The sequence below is a fragment of the Myotis brandtii genome, unplaced genomic scaffold (assembly GCF_000412655.1).
Source record: "Myotis brandtii unplaced genomic scaffold, ASM41265v1 scaffold144, whole genome shotgun sequence".
NCBI classification, from domain to species: Eukaryota; Metazoa; Chordata; class Mammalia; order Chiroptera; family Vespertilionidae; genus Myotis; species Myotis brandtii.
The window spans coordinates 2683466-2706692 of record NW_005355159.1 but is presented as its reverse complement, the minus strand read 5'-3'; the positions used below and the strand labels follow the sequence as shown (position 1 = coordinate 2706692).

At 45.9% G+C, this 23227-nt stretch overlaps 1 protein-coding gene and 1 pseudogene across 3 annotated transcripts in view; one reads left to right on the top strand and one right to left on the bottom strand.

The window, feature by feature from the left end:
- TLN2 (talin 2) overlaps positions 1-23227 on the top strand; it is a 434110-nt gene that overhangs the window by 388745 nt on the left and 22138 nt on the right. For all 3 annotated transcript variants that reach the window (XM_014535497.1, XM_014535498.1, XM_014535496.1), the window contains 6 exons: positions 890-1015; positions 1203-1319; positions 3494-3679; positions 7914-8021; positions 20686-20791; positions 21904-22028. In XM_014535497.1, coding sequence (XP_014390983.1) covers positions 890-1015; positions 1203-1319; positions 3494-3679; positions 7914-8021; positions 20686-20791; positions 21904-22028 — 768 coding nt within the window. The remainder of the gene's footprint in view (positions 1-889; positions 1016-1202; positions 1320-3493; positions 3680-7913; positions 8022-20685; positions 20792-21903; positions 22029-23227) is intronic.
- LOC102252450 lies at positions 9215-9705 on the bottom strand (annotated as a pseudogene).

Genomic DNA, 23227 nt, shown 5'->3' with positions numbered 1-23227 from the left:
CTGTGTTCTATGGGTACACACCTGTGTATCCATTCATTCCACGAGCACGTGCTGAGTGCACACCAATGTGTCAGGCCCTGTTCTGAGTGTAAACTCACAGGCAGGAATCCAGGCCGGCCCTCCGGATTTTACATCCAAGTTTACATCCAAGTCAGGGGAGAAGGAAGAGGTGTTTAAGAGAATGAATACTAAAATAATTTCACATGCTGATAAACGCTGTAAATAAAACAGGGCAAGCTGATGGAGTTGCAGTGTGGATGGGGGTGCAGGTGAGTGTGGCCGGAATACAGTTTGGGTGGCCCAGGAAGGTCTCTGAGGACATGACATTTGAGCTGAGACTTGGGGGATGAAAAGAGCCAGGTTCCAGACAGAGAACAGCAGGAGTAGAGTCCCTGAATGGGGGTGGGTTGGGCCTTCCAGTGGGGAGGAAAGACCCATGTGCCTGTAGCATGTTGAGTGAGTCAGAGATTCTAGGAACCAAAGCCGAAGATGCAGGGAGGCCTTGCAGGCCAGGCTATGAGGCTCACATTTTGTCCTCAGCATTTTTGGTCACCAATTCAGAGCACAGGTGAATGGTGCTGCCTCTCGGGTGTCTGCTTAGCCACCTTTATTCTTTCCGTAGGCAGCGTGTCCGCAGAGCTGCCCTCTAGGAGGTGTGTAAACATGTCAGATAACTCGGAGAGCTTTTCAAAGTCTGGATAATGGATCTTCCTCCAGACTCCTGCATCAGAATGCCCAGGGGTAGCTCCCAGGATTCTGTGAGTTGCAAATTTGAGAGCCACTGACTTAGAGACCCAGATGCCCCCAGCCTGCCCTTGGGCGTGTGCTCTAGGTGAAGCCAGTAGGTGACTGCTTGGGGTGCGCACCTGGGCTTCCTGCTCTCTTTCAGGTGGTGTTGATCAATGCCATCAAAGACGTGGCCAAGGCCCTTTCAGACCTCATTGGTGCTACCAAGGGAGCTGCCAGCAAGCCCGCCGATGACCCCTCCATGTACCAGCTCAAGGGGGCTGCCAAGGTAGAGTGGAGCCCCAACTAGGGGCGAGCATGCAGGAGGAGTGCTGGGAGAGAAGCACAGGGTGTGCATCTGAGCTCCTTTCTTGCTTAAGGAAAGGTGGTTTTGCTCATGGCATCGGATCTGGAACGGAAGGGGTCGGGATGAACCCTCAGTGCACTGTTTCCTCTCGGCCTTTCTTCCCATGCAGGTGATGGTGACCAATGTCACCTCCCTTCTCAAGACTGTGAAGGCCGTGGAGGACGAGGCCACGCGGGGCACCCGGGCACTTGAGGCCACGATTGAGTACATGAAGCAGGAGCTCACGGTGAGGAGCCAACATCACCTTCCTGGGGCACCCATGTCCAACCGCTGACCCCAGCCCAGGCTTTTCTGAGATTGTGAGGATAAAGAGGTTCTACCTGGAGCACCTGAACTAGGGAGGCTCACTCCCCTGCCTGCCCGAAATCCCACCTGTAACTGTCCACCCCAGAATTTGGTTAGGATCAATTTATAATTGTAATTACGGAATCAATTGAAATGTATCAGGTAGGACAATTCAGGTTTCATGACACTAAAATTGCAGCATGAAACCAAAGCATCACAGAAGATTCCTGGCAAAGGGAAAAGTCAGTATAGCTGTTTGAGTTTTAATCATCTATACAATAGTGTAGCCACACTCACAGCCCCTCTGGATTCCTGTCACAACCAGCAACACTTCACTCTTGCTTATGTGTGGATTTTGGAGTCTGAGATTTGCCATTAGAAGAACCTGGATGCCTTTACCTGGATGCCCTTTAAACCCCAGCTCCCTTCTCTTTGAAATGTCTGATCTCAGAGAAGCACCCTGTGTTCTTTCTTGCCTGGCTCCAGTGTTGCTGAGTGAGGGGGTCCTGGTGCTACTGTGCTATGGATATCTATCTATGGTTGTTTTGGTTCCGTGATGACTGGACTGACTCACCCTAATCCCTGGGAACAGAAGTGTGCTGGAAAAGAGTGTTTCAAACTGAGAGTTCTTTCTAATAGGAGGTCTGGTTACAGATTCAACTTCTTTTTGGCGGTGGGGATGAGGGACTGGCCTTTGCTGCCAGCTGTCCTGCATCATTAGAAGGTCACCTGTGAAGGTCACCCGCCCTTGAGGGTCAGCAGTGGAAATGAGTGGTTCTCTTGGGCTTTGGTGACGGAGCCTGTGTTCTTTTCTCCTGTCTCTAATGAACCCACCTTGGTTAATGCTGTTCTAAGGAATACAGGTGGTGTCCTTAAGTACTGCTACCTGGAACTTACCTGCCCACATGGGCTGGGGCTTTCCGATCAACATCTGGACACATGTGACAGATGTGAGTGGACCTAATAGTGGCAATGGGAGAAAATTTGAAAGGTGGAGCTTTTCTGGGAAATTATAGACACATGGTCAATCTAAGTATCCCAGTGTGATTTCAAATGAACCCAGATTTGAAGTGGACCCAGGAGGTTCCAAAGAGCATGAGCCAGGAGGGCCACATTCCTGTGGAGGGCTCTGTGTGGCCTTCATTCCAGCGCAGCCTTCAGGGGTGGGCCTGGGGGTTGGGGTCCTGCCTTAATTGCAGCTGCCCATTTTTACTGATTGGCACATGGCAAGGATGATGGCTGGGCCCTCCTTTCTGCCTCAGGGAAGACTTCCCTGCTGAAACATGGCTGCCTGGGACTGAACACAGCAGCCCCAACTGGTGTGGGAGTCCTCATGGGCAGGGACAGGTGCACACTCAGCACATAGCCAGGGCACTAGGCACTCATGGTGGGAAGACAAGACCCATGGGCTGGAAGCATGGACGGGTGGCTTGACTGACAGGTGGGACTTTGAAGTGGTATATTCACTTGCCATGGTTAATTTATTCCAGCTCCTCTGGAGGGGTGTGTGTGTGTGTGTGTGTGTGTGTGTGTGTGTGTTTAAATAATTCACAATGTCACTGTGGCACACTCCACATGAACACCTCCGCACAATTATGCAGTTATATTTGTAAGACAGGCCAAGAATAGAAGAAACAGAATGTTTCATTTCCCCCAGCCCCACACCCCTTTAAAGAGAGAGAGGTGAGTCCAGATTGATGTATCCAGGTCAGCCCTGCCCCGGGACCAGCATCGGGACTGCAGAGTTTCTGGGGATGGGGCAAGACAGCAGGCAGCCACAGACCCACCTTCCCTGGGGTGGATGGTTTCAAACATTGAGTATCCATTTTTGCAGACAGACACGTGGGTTAATGCTGTAGGTATATCTCTCTGCCCTCCTTGTTCTCCTAAATGCCAAGTATAGGTGTGCAAGGCTTATCCATGCTAGAATCTTGAAAGCAAGAACGATATTACTATGCTCAAATTAAATTTCTCATTTCCTGCCTTTTGACGCTTTCTTCCTGTTGCCGGCTCAGTTTTCAGACTCTGAGCTACAGCCTGGTCAGAAAAGAATAAATTATTTTTGTCCTTCCCTTTTTGATTTTTTTTTTCACCTCTTCCATTTCTAACTTCCAGGTGTTCCAGTCAAAAGAAGTACCTGAAAAGACATCATCACCTGAAGAATCTATAAGGATGACGAAAGGCATCACCATGGCAACAGCCAAAGCCGTGGCAGCTGGGAACTCGTGTAGACAGGAGGACGTGATCGCCACGGCTAATCTGAGCCGGAAAGCCGTGTCAGATATGCTGATGGCTTGCAAGGTAAAAGCCTTGGTGTTGTTCTGGATGGATGGATAGTTCTCTGTCATGGTTGAGTTGTTTGGTTTAGTCTGGAGAAGGCGAGGGGCGGGGTTTGCACACAGGAGCAGCTCAGCACGTTGAAGTACGGAGTAAAATGCATGCTGAAGGCGTGTGCACTTCAGCCTGAGGGAAAAAGATTCTAAGTTAGTGCTGCGTGCGAAGGGAGGGAGTCGCCCTGCTGACTTAGCCGCTCACTTCTCCTCTCAGTTCTGCCTTAACAGACGAGAGTATGGTGCAGGCCATTCTGACCGCAGTAAATGGGGACAGTGGCCTTTTGTTCCAGGCCCTGCAGATGAAAGCTGCCTCCTCCACCTGCCTGCACCCTTTCCTGCCTCCGTAGGCCATCCAGTCTGTGCTAGGAGGGGCGCTGCCCTAATCGGGGAGGAAGTAAATTAGAGGAACAGAACAGAACATTGGGGAACTGCCTTTTTGCTCTCTGTGCCAGGCATTTTGGAGAAACTCTTCTGGTTCTCAGATAGAGAACTAGGGCAGCTGCCCTGAGCCAGTGCTTTGTAAGGGAGCCGAGGAGACCTGAGCTTTATCTTTTTTTTTTTTCTATTAAGAAATTGAGCCATGAGAGAGAGCTCTCTATCCCCTACATCTGTTGAGCACCAGCCTTGCCCCAGGGACTCTGTCACCTGCTCAGTGACTGACTGGTTACCCCCTGCAATGGTGAGCAGGGGGGTGGACCACAGAAGTTGAAAACTTGCTATTGCAGCTACTGCAGCGTGGGGCATGAGGGCAGCGGGTGCAAGGTCCACCTGATGGTTCCTCAGAAGGGGTAGGATGAGTTGGAGGTGGTGTGCAAGGGCCTCGTGTGGGAGACAATTTATTGTTCTCCCGGGCGTGATGGAGGGTGGGGGCAGTGGGCGGCAAAGTCGGTAGGGTCACCTTCATGAGGGACCTCGTGTTCTGGGCCAGGGAGTTTAGACTCTCTTCTGAGGCCACGAGTATTGGTCATTTTGATGTGCTTAATGGAATCAGCCTTCCAGAAAATGATGACTCCAAGAGGGGTTCCAGTCTCAATCGGAGAACAGTACTTGCCTAGCAAGGTGTGGCCCCAGTGCCACGCGGGTGTGCATGCAGGGCGCCTCGTAGTTTTGGAAGGGTTGTCCTACATATTCTCATTTGGTCCCAGATGGGAAGGGCCAGGGGAATTTTCCTAATCTGATGGATGATGAAACAGGCTTGGAGGGACTGAGTGGCATGACCGAGGTCACACAGCTGTTTACTCTCAGAGCCAGGACTGAAACCAGGTCTCTGAGCTCGCAGCCAGCCTGTCTCTGCTGCCGTGGCCTCCCAGCCACTGCGTTTGGTCAGGGTCACTGTGGTTGAGCAGCGACAGGCACTTTGTCTCCATTACAGACACACAATGAAAAGGGGAAGTTTGGAAGGAAATGATCAAGCTGTAAACTTCAAGCAGCTCAGATTTTCAAGTCTCTTTCTTTTCTTTTTTTTTTTTAATATATTTTATTGATTTACAGAGAGGAGGAAGGGAGGGGGATAGAGAGTTAGAAACATCGATGAGAGAGAAATATCAATTAGCTGCCTCCTGCACACCTCCCACTGGGGATGTGCCCGCAACCAAGGTACATGCCCTTGACCGGAATCGAACCTGGGACCTTTCAGTCCGCAGGCCGACGCTCTATCCACTGAGCCAAACCGGTTAGGGCTCAAGTCTCTTTCTTCATACACATTCCTCTGCTTGCAGCGGGGTGAGGGGGGAGGTTAAGTTTTAAAGACACAGCCTCATCTCCTTCCTGGATCGGGCCATCCTGACTTTTCAGGACAAAATAACAGCCAGGCTTGATGACAAGCGTCACTGCTGAGCCCTGAGCTCCTGCTGAGATAGGCTTTATTTAGCAGGCTGACATTTACATTATTTCCACCCCTTTGCAGAAAGGCAGTGAGGTGCATGCAATAGGGAATATATAGAATACCAGGATGCTGAATGGTGGATGGAGAAGGAACCCTTGTGCCAAGCAGCGGGCCAGGTTGCCGTGTGAGGCTGAGCAGGGAATCCAGGGCAGATATGGAAGTGCAGTGGGTTATATACTGGCCCGTTTTATCAGAAAGGAAGGATTACACTAATTCCTTAGATGGAGACTTCCCTACACCCTAAATTAATTCTAGTGTCTGCTGCTTTCTGATCTTACTTCCATGGGCATAGGCTTACATTATACACAATTTTATATCTACTGTTAACAATTAACTTTAGATGGTTGCTTCTATGTTGCTATGAGCCATTACAACTGATGCTTTTAACGACCACGAAGTACTCTGTTAATGAATACCATCTTTATCCTACCATCAGATATTTAGGTTGTCTGCATTTTCTTTTTTTATCATAAACTTTACTGTGAGGAACATCTTTGGGCATATCTGTTTTTTCTATGTTTTGGATTATTTCCTTAGGCAAGACTCCCAGAAGTTAGAATTTGGTGGGTAAAATGATAGGACATGTTAATTACTGCTAGGCTGCTCTACCAAAGTGCCCTGCCAAGTTACAGAGCCGGCAGCAGTGGACAAGAGCACCTCAGCCTTAGCTCCCGTATGGCTCCGAATGAGGGCCTTGAACGTCAGCCGCTGGAGGTGACATGAGGCAGCATCGCTGTCTGCGTCTTCCCCAAGTGTGTCTCACCAGAGCGGACACGGGGCTCTGTCCTCACACCTGGAGACACGGGAACGAGGATGATACAATGTAGTGGCAGTGAAGAGCATGGCTCTTAACACGGTTAAGCTGTGGTTACGGGCATGCGATGGCTCCTACCTCCGAGGCCAGTTTGTCTCAGATGAGTAAAACCAGACTCATGAATGACAGATGCTGGCCATTGAATTGTCCCTGCTTCTCTCAGGGGGTGGGGGCAGGTTGTCAGGTATGGGGAGAGCCCACAGGTGTTCCACAAGCACCCCACCCCCATCCTAGGAAGGGGGCTTGACTGGAAGAAATGTGGAGTCCAGTTACTATACCCCGTCCATCTTGACCTGCTACCCTAATGCAGTGATGGCGAACCTTTTGAGCTCGGCGTGTCAACATTTTGAAAAACCCTAACTTAACCCTGGTGCCGTGTCACATATAGAAAGTTTTTGATATTTGCAACCATAGTAAAACAAAGACTTATATTTTTGATATTTATTTTATATATTTAAATGCCATTTAACAAAGAAAAATCAACCAAAAAAATGAGTTTGCGTGTCACCTCTGACACGCGTGTCATAGGTTCGCCATCACTGCCCTAATGTGTGATTCCCATGTGTCCTGATTCGTGACTTATTTACAATTTTCTATGTATTCTTGCATGCCCTCTCAAGTTCTTTCCCGAGTGAGGCCGTGCAAGGAAGAAAGGTCGTTAAATGGGTAGGGTTGCTGGATTTAGCAAATTAAAAATAAGGTGTCCCCTACCTACCTAGAGTACATTTTTGTCATTATTTATCTGAAATTCAAATTCAGCTGGGCATTCTGTAGCTGATCCAGCAACCCTGGAGGGGGTGTGCCATCTGAAATGATATATTGTGAATGACTCACCTCGCAGGTCATGAGGGCACGGGAAAAAGCGCCAAGTGCTCATTCACCATACGTCCTGCTCGGCTTATCTGGGCCTGTATAATGCGAGGCGCCCGAGGGTCCTGGGGCGCTCGCTGTCTGAAGGTTCCCAGGAGCCAAAGGGCCTGGTTGGGCGACTCACTGTGACCCTGGCGTGGTCAGGTCACAGCGAGAGGGCCTGGCGGCGATTAGCTTGTGACCAGGGAGGGGTCGCAGGACTTCTCACGGCTCTGAGGAGACGCAGCTGACCCTGGGGCCGCACATGTCCTGCTGTAAGCCCTAATCAAGAATCCTTCCTGAACTTCTCAGTGTCTGGGGAATTTCTTACATTTCATAAAAGGTGGGGTGGGGAGGGGGAGAAAGGAAAAAGGAAGATAAGAGGGACCAGATTCACTTGCTTTTGTCTGGCTCCAGGGCACTAAAAATGTCAAGACACAGACTTGGAGGGAACCTGCTGTGGAGATGGACCACCCACTATCCAGGGGGTCAGGACAGGTTTCCCAGAGGTCATCAGGTGAGGCAGCAGGAGTTCCAGAATCCAGGGTCCAGGCTATAGGACACTCCCGGGCCAGGGACCCCACCTGGTCCTCCAGTTCACTCACCAGCTGGCTCCTTCTGTTTTAAGATGTCAACACCCCTTTCTCTCTCCAGCAAGCATCTTTCCACCCTGATGTCAGCGAGGACGTGCGCGCCAGAGCCTTGCGGTACGGGACGGAGTGCACCCTCAGCTACCTGGACCTTCTGGAGCACGTCCTGGTGGTGAGTCGGGGTGTGGGCCTGGGCTGGAGAAGAGCTCATGGGCGCAGACCATCCTTTCCTCAGGCAAACCCCTCCGAGGGCATTGTTCAGGCTCTGAGTGCGAAGCCTCGGCTGCACTGAGGTTCAAGTGCAGGCGGGGGAAGTGGCAGGGAGAGTCCAGAAGGGCCTGGCTCTCCCCTTGCACCACAGGAGCAAAACCAGCATGGAAGGGGGGTGGGCGGAGTGAGGGACAGAGCAGGTGGGGACAAGTGTCAGGAGGTCCTCTTTGGAAGACCCAGGCCATCCCACGAGGGGACAGAAGGCTCCTGAAAGAGCCACACCAGCCTCCACAACAACTTAGGAAAAACATCACCAGGGCTGTGGGTGACCTACTAGCCTCTCACGACTTCCTCTAGTCCTTGATGAATGGCTTAGACCACGTTGAGAATGACATTTCCTTTCCTCTGGTGACCTGCCTGCCTGGGGCGCCTTCGTGGATCTGGGTTAAGAGGCTGAAACGAATCCACTGGCAAGGGTGTGGTGGCTGTGGCTGTGGCTGTGGCTGTGGCTGTGGCTGTGGCTGGCAGCCTCGGGCTTGCACCAACTCCCAGTTCCTAGGGTGGCTTGGCGCCCCCCCACCCCCCCAAGTCCCTAAAGGCCAGACCAGAAAGTGTATCAGGTGCGAGTCTGTGCCTGCCTCCCCCAGGAGCATGTATAGAACAGGGGAGGTGGGGAAGGCCAAGGGCTTTCCAGGCAGAGTGCTCAGCCTTTTCAGAGAGATGCGAAGTCCTACATGACAGTTTACCGCCTTGGTCCTGACCAGAGGATCCCAGACTGATTGCGATTACATTCCTGGAGAAGGTTGAAACTGCAATTAGATCCCATGTTAAGTCTTGCTTTGGTGTCATGGCTTCAGCACAGGGACTCCATTTGGGCCTGTTGGGGTTTTTCTGTAACAGTCCCTCCCTTTTGATCAGACTCTCAGCTTGACTTGGAGATGTGATCAAATTGAAGGCAGTAGCACCACACTCAGCTCCAGCTCTGCAGTTCTGGCAGCTTTCAGATTCCCTGTGTGATAGTCACAGGTGTGATAGTCACAGGTGTGATAGTCACAGGTCATCATGATTTTGCTTAATCCCTGTGACATTCACAGGTTCACTCTCTGCACCTCCCCCGCCCCCCAGGTCAGCTTTTGTTGAAAGTGTTACAAAAGAGGTTCAGTCAAAAAGACCAAAGCCCATGTCATCATCAGACTCCTCAGATTCTTATTTCTTTGCCTCCATTTTCTTCTCCTCAGCTGGGGCAGCAGCGGTGGAGGGGGCAGGACCTCCTGCTGGTACAGCACCAGCTGCAGGGGTAGGTCCACCAGCTCCTGCATTGCAGATGAGACTCCCAATGTTGACACTGGCCAGAGCCTTTGCAAACAAGCCTGGCCAGAAAGGTTCATCATCTACACCAGCTGCTTTAATGAGGGCATTGATCTTATCCCCCGTCATCGTCACTTCATCCTCGTGCAGGGTAAGGGCTGAGTAGATGCAGGCGAGCTCCGAGACAGAGGCCATAGTGAGGGCAAACGCCGCCGGGAGTGGTGCTTGCTAGTCGCAGGATGAAGAGGGCCTCACCCCAGCGCCGGGGCCTTAGCTTCCTCGGAAGAACTGAGCACCTTACCGGCAGCTGGGGAAAAACCAGGTTCACTCTCTGTAGACTGTCCTTCCCTTTGTTCCTTCCCTGACAATCCAGTCTTAAGTAGATCATTTGCTTGGTGGTTAGTGGCTGCAAACATGTGTTTAGAGCTTTTGAGAGGACACAATGTGCCAGAGAAATTACGATGATAAACATAAAAAGGGTAATTTCTAGTATTTGGAATGTACTTTGGAGCCATAGTCCCCAAGACCCAAACCAGTCAAAAGCTAATAGTTAAAAAAAAAATATCTTGTTGAGGAAGTAACCTTTTTAAGCCATGTGGCTTGCTCCGTGATCTGAGTTTCAGTTTCGCTAGAAGCATTAATCCAGGTGCATGCTGGCCACAGCACAGACACCTCCTTGCTCAGCTAAAGGATAATCTAGGGCTCTTCTGTTGTTAGAAGCAACTTCGGACAGAGACTGAAAGAATTTTTGTTGGGCAAATGTTGCTTTAGCAGTGGATTCTGCAATGTTTTCAGAGCAAAGGAGAGGATCCTAACTATAGCCTTACTTTTATTTATTTCAAACTAGGGAAGTAGGGACCTGCCAAAGGAAGTGAATTCTGAATCATGGTAGGTCCTTTCTAACTTGACAGTGTAAACTCGGGGGATTTGACCCAGGACACTGTCTGTGTGGATTTGTGAACAGTTGGATAACCTAAGAGGCATGGCCTGTTATACACCAGCCATTGAGGAGAATGATAACCACTGAGGACAAAGTCCTGCCAGGCATTGGCCACCTCTACTGTGCACTGTTCATGGCCAGATTGGAGTTCTGATAACAAGTCCCACGTCTGACAGGTAAACCCCCCACCGTGGCAATGGCCTGGGAGATGGGGGTGATGGATGGCATCATCTTTCCAGGCCAAGGCTGGAGCGAAGAAAAGAAACAAGAAGAAAGGGTTTCATGTTTGGTTAAAGTGCGCAGTCTTGATCCCGTGCCTTGGGTGGAAGCAGTCTGCACTGATGTCAGCTGTTTCTCTTCCTCATTAAAGAGAGTCGTAGGTGTGCAGTGTCTGTGCAATGTCAGGTGGAGCCTTCCTTAGCTGTGACCCATAGCTTGGGGCCTTCTGCTCAGCAGCATCAGTGGGCAGGAGTATGTACTTGGTAAGGTCCCTTCAGTGGGGCTCAAGGGCTCCTCTGATGATGTGTCTAGAATCCCCAGTCACCAGGCTCTAGGCCAGTGATGGCGAACCTTTTGAGCTCGGCGTGTCAGCATTTTGAAAAACCCTAACTTAACTCTGGTGCCGTGTCACATATAGAAATTTTTTGACATTTGCAACCATAGTAAAACAAAGACTTATATTTTTGATATTTATTTTATATATTTAAATGCCATTTAACAAAGAAAAATCAACCAAAAAAATGAGTTCGCGTGTCACCTCTGACACGCGTGTCATAGGTTCGCCATCACTGATCTAGGCTGTGACCCACAGGATCCTTTAAAATGGGATCTGGGTGGCGTCTTTAACCTATTGATGATAAGCTGGAGCATTAGAAACTTAATGGCAGCTGGTCCTACTAGCGTGAGACAGCAAGGGATCAACAGAAGGTTGAAAACCAATAGACATCGGTCTGCTGGTGACTATCTTGTGTGGAGTGAGATTATATTTCCCAAAGGAGGTACTGTGAACACTCAGCAAGACCCAAGGCAATACGGTAGGCTAGGGGAGTCCAGTAGCTTTAGCAAGTTTCGAGATTTTAAATTTGGGGGTCCCATTAATTCTTTCTACCTTGCCTGGCAACCGAGGGTGATAAAGACAGTGATAATTCTGAGAACAAGTCTTTCCATCAAGGCTCACCTGATTTTCCCAAGGAAGTGGGTGCCTAGATCATTGGAAATTGTGGAAGGTACACCCTAAGTGGGAAACACGTTTTTCTAACAGCTTCTTTGCCACTGTGAGGGCATCGGCAATCACCAGTCAAGCCTAGAAATCCACAAAGCTGTCGCTTAGTTATGGGTCTAGGAAATCCCTGGCTTAGCTTCATTCCTTTTGGAGACAGCTGCGTTCCTTTGGCACTGAGATCACGGCCTGGGTAATGAGCACTGTCTAAAGATCATTGAAATGCTTCCTTAGAGGCTTCGTGTCCTTTTCAGTGAACTGTTGCAGCAAATAAATGGAATCTTCCATGGACACCTCTTTGGTAACTGAGCTCAGCAAGAGGTTATCTACACGTTGTAAAAAGGCCAATTTCCCTGGGGACCTGGAGGATGTTTAAATCTCGGTGAAATCCTTAGGAGAAATAAGAGGGGCCTCTGTACCCTTGAGGCATGACTGCCAGGTCCACGGTCACTTACTCCGTGTAAAGTAGAGGTTGGCTGTGGGGTCTGCAGGGATGCCGAAGCCGGCTGCACAGGGGCCTGCAGCAGTGAGCCGCTGAGTCTGGAGGAACTTGACAACAGTGTTCGGGGTTAGAAATGGGAACCGAGGAATCTGTATGTTATTAAGAGCTCTCAGGTCCCTCAAATCCTGGACAAGTCGCCATCCTGTCCTCAGCACAGAGAACAGTTAGCGCCCGGCAATTAGGTCTTCTATGGGTGTGAGGCCTTGTATGGCCTCAGGCTTCAATGGATATTGAGATAATTTAGGGAGAGGTTTAGTTATGTCTACCGGAGTCTCTGTAGGTTCTGCACTCTATTCTTCCAATGTCGATTTTAAAGGTAGTCCTTAGCCCAGTCGATGTAGCTCAGCCATTGAGCGTTGATCCAGGGACTAAGAGGTCACCAGTTCAATTCCGGGTCAGGGCACAAGCTCGGGTTGTGGGCACAATCCCCTGGGGGAGGCGTGCAGGAGCCAGCCAATTGATGATGCTTCTCTCTTATCAATGTTTCTATCTCTCTATCACTCTCTCTTCCTCTCTCTCTTAAAAAATCAATAAAAACATTATTTTTTTTAAAAAAAGGTAGTACTTAGATTTTCAGCCACTTTGATTAACTTAGGGGACCTTTGTTGGAATTCTTCCTCTTCTATGTCAAGAAGAGACACTAAGGAACATAAAAGACCAGGTTCAGGCTGGTCAGGAAATTCTAAAGGGAGGTTTCTATTGGGAACAACACATGTTAGCCCTTTTAATTTAGAAAGGAGGTCTCCCCCTACTGACTGACTGGTGCTGGGTTACAGAGCAAAAAGAGGAATGTTTTTCAGTGAGAGGTCCCAGAGTCATTTGTACTCGTTGAGGTAAAATTCTCTCTAAACTTTCTGAGATGCCCCCACTATGGAAACTTCCTTTTTACTCTGAGGATTTTGTTGTCCAGTGAGGGTGGGGTTGAAAGGAGAAAGCACAGCTCAAGTAATTTTAGTTTCCCCTTGGCTGTCCTAGGAAAGTCCTCACTTAACGTCAGTAGGCTCTTGGATACTGCAACCTTAAGCAAAAGAATTTAAAATGAAACCAGTTATACCATAGGATAAGTGATATAAACAAGAGTTGAGTTCCTACAGTATATTTCTAGTTGCAGAAACATCATTACATATCTAAATAAAGACCCAAAACACTTCTAATATTAAACATTGAAAGAAATGTGAGCTATACATACATTTAAGAAAGGTTAATAAAAACAGGTAATTCTTTACCAACTTGTTTATTCCAGTTCAGGGTCACAGATGCCTAGAGCCTGTCCCAGCAGCTCAAGGTGCAAGGCGGGAACCAACCCCAGACAAGACGCCCTTCCACTGTAGGGTCACTCACACCCACCCACACTCAGACTGGGGCAGTGTAGATACCACAGTTCACCTAACGTGGGAATGTGGGAGATGTGGGATGAGAAACCCACAGACATGGGAAGAACATGCAAACTCCACACAGATAGTGTCCTTGGCTGGGAATTGATTTTTTTTTAATCAAGGTTATAACAAAACAACATTATTTGAGGACCTGCTGTATTGTTACTAGCTTACCAGAGCCCCGTTAACTCTGGGAGGGTCCATATGGGGGAATCCTTGGGGGTTGATATGGGAGCATTTGAGTTGATGTTGAAAAGTTTGCTTAGGGCCTTTGAGGACAATCTCTTTTCCAGTGCCCAGTTTATTACAATTGAGACATTGATTTCTTGGCCAGTGTTTGATCATGGACCCCTAAAGGAGTGCAATTGGAGAGGCCAAGGTGTTATTTTGGTTCTCTGGCCTTAGAGCTGTTAGAGCCATAAAGCTAATAGCTCCGCTGATTTTCATTTCCCTTCTTGCTCCAGGGTCCTTTCAAAATGCTCAGTTAGGCCTGTGTCCTCCCATCCCATTCTCTGCCTTTTATCGATCCATAATCTCAGTGGATGAGCCACTTACAAGGAGGGCAGCTAGAGCAGGTTGGGTGACCCTGTTTATCATATGGAACCTGGAACGCCATAGAAGAGGGCTTCCAAGCAGCTTTAAAGTCTGCCCCAGACTCAGCTCTCTTTTGTTTGCATGTTTGAAAGCAGACTGATCAGGATGGGCAGGGAAGACTTAGGAATGGCTTGTGGAAGTTGTTGCTATTTTGCAAATTCTTTCTGGTCAAAGATTTTGAATATCATCCTCAGGGGTTGCTACTTTGCTTCCTATACCCATTTTTTGGGCTTCACCATGTCCTACCAATCTGTACAGTAACAGATAAAGATCTGGTAGTTTTCTAAGAATTTAGAACTATTATTGGGGGTCTATGACTCTGGGCCACCAGATCTATTATTATTCAATAGGTTCATATTCTGTTATGAATTCTTCCTCCCAGAGAAGCAGGATTCTTAAAATCTTCTGTTGCAGACCTGGGTGGTGGATGTGTCTGTTAAAAACCTGCCACATAAGTTTCTTTTCATCTTTCTATGCAATTATTGCCATTGCAACCTGTAATTATGATAGAAATTTAAATGTCCTGTTTCTCCATGGCTGTGTTGAGGTTCAGGGTGTGAAGGTAATTGGTGCTAAAATGAAATCATTACTAGGAAGAAAAGCTAAATGACATTAAAACTTGTATGAAGCATTCAAAAAAATCATCTCATCTTTTGCAAGGATGTTGTTGCCTCTTAATGATGACACGTGCTGATGGTTCTGACTTCCAAGGAAACATGACTAAAATGTCATCATGCCCTGATCGGTTTGGCTCAGTGGATAGAGCATCGGCCTGCGGACTGAAGGGTTCCAGGTTCGATTCCGGTCAAGGGCATGTAACTTGGTATTACAAGTTATAATGTTGGTTACCAACTATACAATGTACAATATTTTAAAATGTGACTTCATAGCTAAGAATGCTATCAACTTTTATAATCTATTTCTTTGCCTAAACATATTCCTGTAATAAAAAAATAAAAATAAATAAATAAGTAAAATGTCATCATGCACGTATTCGCTCATGTATTCATTTTTGTCTGTTTAAAAAGCTAGACGTACTCTTTGAAGGGTATTTTTCTAATAAAAATATAGGAAGAAAACAGCCTCCATTTCCAGGGAATTACCACAAACATAGGAAAATACAAGTTGCTAACAAAAGTTGTAGAGGCCCCCGTGACAATGTTCTGTCACCTAAACGTTGGATATTGATAGTTTTCTTGGAGCTGCTGCTAAAAGTGAGTTTGCATTTCACATTATTAGCCCCTAACCCCTTCTCCAACCAGACTTCAAAGAAATACAGGCAAAGATGAGGCTGAGAGCAAGGGAGGTTGTTCCTCACTGAGAGGCCCTCAAGCCACAGCACTGCTGGGACCAGTGCTGATGGAGACCCGACAGGAAATGAGGAAAGTGGAGATGCACAAGCAGGGGAACCAGTATCTATTTCTGAGGGAACTTTGAGGGACAGAACCAGGATATGAAAGCCAAATTGCCAGTTTAGCGAGTACATCATGTTTTGGTTGAAATTATCTTTAAGGTAAAGAAAAGAATACTAAGATTATATTAGCTATTTAAGGGTGGTGAATAAAAAGGCAATTAAAAACTAGAGATTTACACACACACACACACACACACACACACACACAGACACACAGACACACACACACACCATCCTGCCCTCTTCATTCTCGTCTGTATGGGGAGACCACGTATAATGAGATGATCACAGTATCGCCATTCTGAGAAGAAAGTCTACCTACATCAGAACTCTGACAGCCCTCCCGGGTCACTTGGAAATTTGAGTTCTGTTTTAATTGATCAAAGAGCATTAGTAAGGCTCCTGAAGCTGAAGAAAGAACAGGTAGTTGTCTAATGTTTACAAAAGGGAAAAAAGGAAAGTAGAAGTTAAGGTTCGGGGAAAGTATCCAGCAATTTACAGAAATAAATTGACGTCACTTTTCTGGCGGTACAAGGAGGTTCTGGGATCTTTCTTAGTGGGCTGCTTTTCCTAAATTTGGTCACATAAATATGTCGGGACATTATGACATTATGTTCAGTTCAAATATCCTGGAGCCAAGGATTCCTAATTTTGTTTGCCTGGTTTGTATATTTTAGTTTTTCTATAGAAAAGGTTTAAAAAATGCACAAAGTCAGATCAACAGCCATGTGCCCACCATCTGTAATTAACTAATTTTGTTAATATTTTGTTTCATTTGGTTCAGAACTTTATTTTCTAAAGAAATCTATAATTAATAATGAATTTTATATCCCTTATGAATCCCATTCTTTCCTCCTCCCCCCCCCCCCCCCCCCCCCATATCGAGGTACAAGTAATTGTCATGATTTTAACTTTTTTAACCTTTTGTGGATCTTGGGCCCCCTTGGACTGAAAACCCATTTTCTGCCTCCCCTGCCCTTATCAAAGAAACATAAGCGCGCACACACACCACGCACACACCACACACACACCACACACACACACACACACACAAAAGGGCCCTTAAGCTGTTGAAAGGGTTCTCAGACTCAAACATCCAGCTGGATCCTTTTGGAATTGAGGCTCCAAATTGAAAACCCCTACTTGGGGAATCCTTTTCTTTGGAGAATCCCGTTAGCAATCAACAATAATAGGATCTGATCTGGGCAGCCCCATCTCCTCGCTGCTCTGGGAGCGGCTTTATGAAGCAGTAGGCATGCCCATTTGAGCAGTGTCACATATAAAGTTTGCACTGCGGGTCAATAGGCAGCCACTTTGCCTCTGCAGCAACCACGGTTCAATATTGCTGCAGACCCACAGTATGAGATCCTTGACAGGGTTAAAATTACCCTTGCTTCCAGTAGCAGAACTTTAATTTGGTTCTGTCCATTGCCTGCTGTTAGAAATCATATTGATTTAATAGCAGAATAAAAATAGAACTCCTTTCCTCCTGCCTTATCTCAGTAGGGTACTTTATCATATGACTGTTTCTTAGAGAGCCATGGTGTACACAGAAGTGGTTCTGTTTCTCCATCAAGGTTCTTTTAAAGACAGAAGTCATTCACCACTCCACTTAGGTGATGTCAACCTCCCCACCACACCCTTAACTTTTTTCCAGCTTTATTGAGGCATAACTAATATGCAATAAACATGTTTAAAGAGTACAATTTTAGTATCAACATATAAATACATCTGTGAAAGCACCACACAATCAAAATAATTAATAGATCCATCACCACTCAAAATTTCCAGGCAACTACTGATCTGCTTTTGTTATTATAAATTTGTTTGCATATTCTAGACTTTTTAATAAATAGAATCATATAGCATGTGCTCCTCTTTGGCCTCTTTCACTCAGCATCAGTATTTTCCTTTCCATCCATATTGTGTGTATCAATAAATTGTCGCCTTTTATTGATAAATAGTATTCCATCATATGGATGTGCCATAATTTATAAACATGTTGATTGACATTTGGGTTGTATCTAGGTTTTGATTATTACAAATAAAGCTGCTAAGAATATTCTATATTGTTAAAGAACAAAAATTCGACCAAGTAAATTTGAAGATCTAATGGACTTTATTGAACAATTCACAAATGGAGCAGCATCCCACCTAGCAAATACAAGGGAGCTCCAAACAGTTGTTCAGAACTAAAGGGTTTTTTTATAAGCACACACTGGACAGGACAAGAAAGTTTCTGATTCTATTTATTTGGGTCCTCTCTCTTTGTTTCTTGATGAGTCTGGCTAAAGGTTCATCGATCTTATTTATCTTTTCAAAGAATCAGCTCTTGGTTTCATTGATCTTTTGTATTGTTTTTTTAATCTCTGTCATTTATTTCTGTTCTGATCTTTATTATTTCCTTCCTTCTACTTACTCTGGGCTTTTCTTGTTGTTCTCTTTCTAATTTTTTTAAATTATAGGGTTAGATAGTTTATTTATTAATAATTTTTCTTGCTTTTTGAAGTAGACCTGTAGTGCTATGAACTTCCCTCTCAAGATTGCTTTCACAGTGTCCCATAGATTTTTGGTTGTTGTGTGTTCATTTTCATTTGTTTCCAGGAAGCTTTTGATTTCTTTCTTGATCTAATTGGTAACCCACTTATTGTTTAATAACATGCTATTTAGCCTCCATGTGTTTGAATGTTTTTGAGTGTTTTTACTGCAGTTGATTTCTAATTTCATGCCACTGTGATCCAAGAAAATACTTGATATGATTTCAGTCTTCTTGAACTTGTAAAGACTTGTTTTGTGTCCTAACTTGTGCTCTATCTTTGAGAATGACCCATATGAAGAAGGTATATTCTGCAGCTTTGGGTGAAATGTTCTATAAAAGTCAATTAAATACATCTGATCTAGTGTGTCACTTAGATTCACTGTTTCCTTGTTGATTTTTTGTCTGAAAGATCTATCCAGTGAAGTCAGTGGGGTGTTAAAGTCCCCTACTATCACTATTTTGCTGTCGATCTCTCCCTTAAAGTCCTCTAGAAGTTTTTTTTTTTTAATATATTTAAGTGCTCCTATATTGGGCGCATATATGTTTACCAGGTTATATCAATACCTTTAGTATTATGTAGTGACCTTTATTGTCTCTTGTGATGGCCTTCATTTTGAAGTCTATTTTGTCAGATATGAGTATTGCTACCCCAGCTTTTTTTCATTCCCCTTTGCATGAAAATTTTTTTCCACCCCTTCACTCTCATCCTGTGTGAATCTTTTGTTCTGAATTATATATTAAATTATATATCTCTATACAGTCTTATCACAACTCTATAACAAAAGAACTGTTATGGTCACTTAATTGGTAAATAAAGTTTAGAGAGAAGATAAGTAATGGGACCAAGGTTACACAGGCACGTTGACTCCAGAACCTACATATAACTAAATCGGTTCCCCATGGCTGTGTTAGAAAGCAAAAAGCACTTACACCTTCTCTCCACCTCTCCATGGTTCTAGTGTTGTTTTGGAACTGGTCTAGGAAGCCACCATATTAGGAATTATTCCAACAGTGTGTTGGTGTCTTTTTCCCTCATCCATTCATCTGTTCACTTCTTCACAAGTCTGTACTGAGTTCTTAATTTCTTCATAGTGATATGTGTCGATCCTAGGGTGAGAGAATGAGGATAACGGAATAGCTAAAATCATAGTGCAGCAGCAAATTTAAAATTTAAAAGATTATAAGAGGAAGAAGGATGGGAATAGAGGCATGTGAGGTGTTGTTCTAAAACCTTTGACAAATCAGTTTGAGTATGTAAGCAATGTCTTCTTTTTTTTTTTTTCTTTTTTTCTTTTAGCAATGTCTTCTATGTGCTGGTATGTTTGAGCTGGTCAAAATACAACCCCATTAACTCCCCCAGTCCCAGATTTTTATCATGTTTCTTTTATGGTATGAAAGGTTTTGGCCAGGGTCCAAAGGCATCTTTTCCAGACTCCTGAGAATGAGTATGATTCCTGGCTGGGTGAAAGAGGGAATGGGACCCCAAGAAGGGAATTAACATTCAGTGAACTTCTACGGGGTCTCATTGTGCAAGGTACTTCCCATGTGTTACTGCATTTGAACTTTATGGCAGCCCTGAGGGGCAGCATTACCTCAGTGTTACAGATAAGAAAATGTGTTCTGCGGGGTTTGGTAATCCACCCAGTGACTGTTCCTTTGGAACAACCCTCCTGATCAGTTGGCTGCTGTGGCTCTCTTGGTGATTTCATCTCCAAGATCCCACCTGAGTCATACATTTCTCTTTCTGGTTCCACACTGGCTGTTTTGTCACAAGTACCAGCTGACCCATAGCCTCCTGCTTTTGTGTTCACTCAGAGTGTGCTTAGGTAGCACTGGGTAATTTTCAGGTGCATGTATTTATTTTATGTACAAGTATGCTGGGGTCCATCCCCAGCAGGTCCAGGGGTCCCCAAAGGTGTGGACGGAGTCGGCGAAGAAGGGATGACATGGAGACAGCATTCAGTTGATCAGCAGCCTATCCAGGATCTCTAGCCAAGTTCTGGTTAGGATCTCTAGCCAAGTTCTGGCTAGGATCTCCAGCCAAGTTCTGGTCAGGATCTCCAGCAAAGTTCTGTTTCTTTTTGTCTTGTTACATCTGTATTTATACCAGTTGATTTTAATCCTGTCGATTTCTATTGCAAAGGTTAGGGCGTTTCTTATCTCCATTCCAGGGAGTAAAGATTATGTAGCTTAAGCGTGATTGTTTGTAGTTAAAGTGATTAACTACCCGCCTGGCACTTAGTTAAGGGGTTTTATCCCCTCCCTAACTTCAGGAGAAAATCCCTACCTGGGGAAACAACCTTTCTCAGAGAGGTGACCTTGGTTAAAACACATAGCGCTAAGGGGAGCAAACATATTAAGAACAGTATGCTATATATGCCAGGTCCCTTGAAACATATGCTGTGCAGATGTTTCTTTCCTGCAGCGACTGTGTCAAGCAGCAAGGATGGACCGGCTTCCGGCACAAGTAAAAGTGCATATATAAGACAATGACGGTATAAATAAAAGGCAAATAAGAATTTTGTCTCCCATATCATCTTAAGGGAGTATATCAGAAGGGACTTTAGAGAAACCCCTGGCTCCCAACTTTTCATTTTCCCCAAAATTCTGAAGTCACTTGGTGGCAAAGTTACAACCTAAAACCGGGATGTCCAGCTGTGTCCACCAGTGAGGGTGCTTCCTGTCACAATGGTTGCCATCCTCCTCATGCACGTGGCTTGTTCTTCACCCACAGGTTCTTCAGAAACCAACCCCGGAACTCAAGCACCAGCTGGCTGCTCTCTCCAAGCGAGTCGCTGGTGCCGTGACTGAGCTCATTCAGGCAGCAGAAGCCATGAAAGGTAGGTGGCATCCTCTCGTGTCCTTTCTAGGGCACCACTCCATGGCAGAGCTAGTACAGTGAACTGAGCAGAGAAAACACACAGCCACACAGGCTGTTTCTCGGCATATGCAGTCAGAAGGAATATGGGGAAGTGCTTTTCCTTAAAAAATCAAACGGCCCTAACCGGTTTGGCTCAGTGGATAGAGCGTCGGTCTGCGGACTCAAGGGTCCCAGGTTCAATTCCGGTCAAGGGCATGTACCTTGGTTGCGGGCACATCCCCAGTAGGGAGTATGCAGGAGGCAGCTGATCGATATTTCTAACTGTCTATCCCTCTCCTTTCCTCTCTGTAAAAAATCAATAAAATATATTTTAAAAAATCAAACGGGAATAGAGTTAAATCTAAAAAGTAATATCCTCCTGAAGCAAATCTTTTCTCCAGTCTTTATATTAAGGACTTCTACTTCAATGGCATATCCATTTAGAACTGCCCACTTCTCTTTTAAGGGTCTGGCCACACCCTACAGACTCCATAAAAAAAAGGGGGCGGTGGGTCTGGCCACTTATTTTCATTTGTGTTTTCATTTATCAGAATATTTATTCTTATTTAAATAATACCCCTCATGTTTAAAAAACAGTGCAATTTGGGTACTTTGTTGGCAGACCCCTTCATGGTTCCATAGAAGCAATCAACTCACCAGGGAGAGGTTTTCTCTCCAGTTTCCCTTTGTTTGATTTGAGGTGAGTGCCCAGGAGAAGAGCGGAGTAAATCTCTTTGTGCTCAGTCCAGTCTCGAGTCTCCTGAGGATGCCTGCTTACGGTCATGGCCCTGAGTTAGAAGTCAGAGTCATGTTCATGCTGGCCATGTCCGTGAGATCTTGATTTTGAAACTGTTACTAATGAGACTGCTCCTGTGGTAGGGCTGTGCCCACAACTGAGTGAGAAAAGCAGGATCAGGCAGACATCCCTCTGCACCCAGCTGATCTCTGAGAACTCGGGGGTGCTTCCTTAGGACAGTGCAGCTGGTAGGCTCAGGGAACTTCTCTGCTTGAAAATCCAGATATTGTTTGTAATTTAGCCAAAGCCCTGAGGTCTGCGGCTGCCATGACTGACCCTCTTTGGACTGATTTTAGGAACAGAGTGGGTGGATCCAGAAGACCCAACCGTCATTGCAGAAACAGAATTACTGGGGGCTGCAGCATCCATTGAGGCTGCTGCCAAGAAGTTAGAGCAACTGAAGCCAAGAGCAAAGCCAAAAGTGAGTGTCCATGTGTGGCTGCTTGTCTCCAGGTGGACGGCTGTGACATGAAGCTGGGAGTGCTGCAGGGAGCGTGTCTTATTCCGAGTGGTTAGCCTAGCGAGCTGAAAACCTGCTCTGCCTGCCCAGCATCTTTCAACAGGGCACGGGAAAAACCCAGTGGGTGAGACTTTCAGGTTAACCAGCCAGAAAAATACCTTGGGTATCCAGAGGCGGAATCGGGCATTTACAGTCTTGATTTAGTTCCATTATATGTAAAGCAGGTGTTGGATACTTCCTAAAGAAGGTCCTATGACTGAATGTGAGGTTGTCGCCCTCCGATTTTCCAATCGGGCATTTACAGTCTTGATTTAGTTCCATTATATAAAGCAGGTGTTGGATGCTTCCTAAAGAAGGTCCTATTACTGAATGTGAGGTTGTCACCCTCCGATTTTCTGGTTGCCATGCCTTTCACTCTCCTTTTCTTAAAATTAAAAGCGGGCCACGTGAATCTCAAGAGTGCACCCAATAATTGCCTTTTTCAGTATATACTGGAGACAGTGATTGGATGGTGTGTTTTCTCCAGCCATACTTGTCGTCTAGATAAATGTTTAGAACTTAAGATCATTAGTTTATGTTAAGAGAAACAGCAATTAAAGGAAAGAAAGGCTTTAAGTTTGGGTGGTAGGGAAGACAATTATTAAGTAAAAAGGATGGTGAGCTAGTGCTGTCCAGGGGCAGAGCCCAACCCTGTTAAGAAGCTGTAACCTCCCACCAGCCCCCAGCCCCCATGGCTATCTCCACTGAGAAGGTAGTAGAACCAGAGGAGGCCTCTTTTTTTTTGTTTTTGGTCTATTCAACCAAGTCCTTTCTGGTACCTGTAACCTCACTTCCCTTCCAAGGACCCAAATACATTCGGAAATAAAATCTAATTCTTCCCCTCAAAAAACGTTGGATCCCTCAGTTTAGTTATGCCTAAAATTCTACATTTTTTGTAAGAGCAAAAGATGGAATCTGTGTACTTGGAATACACCAAATCGCTCAAAAGCGGTGCCTGGATCAGTGCTGTGTGTAAAATACACATGAGCATACAGTGAATCCACTAAGCTGGGGAACGTCCTTAAAACCATGGAATTCTTAGACCTGATCTCCTAATAGTGACCCTAGACTTGGTAAAGGCATTTAAGAAAATTTCTCGTTAAGATGTAATGTAAGGGTTT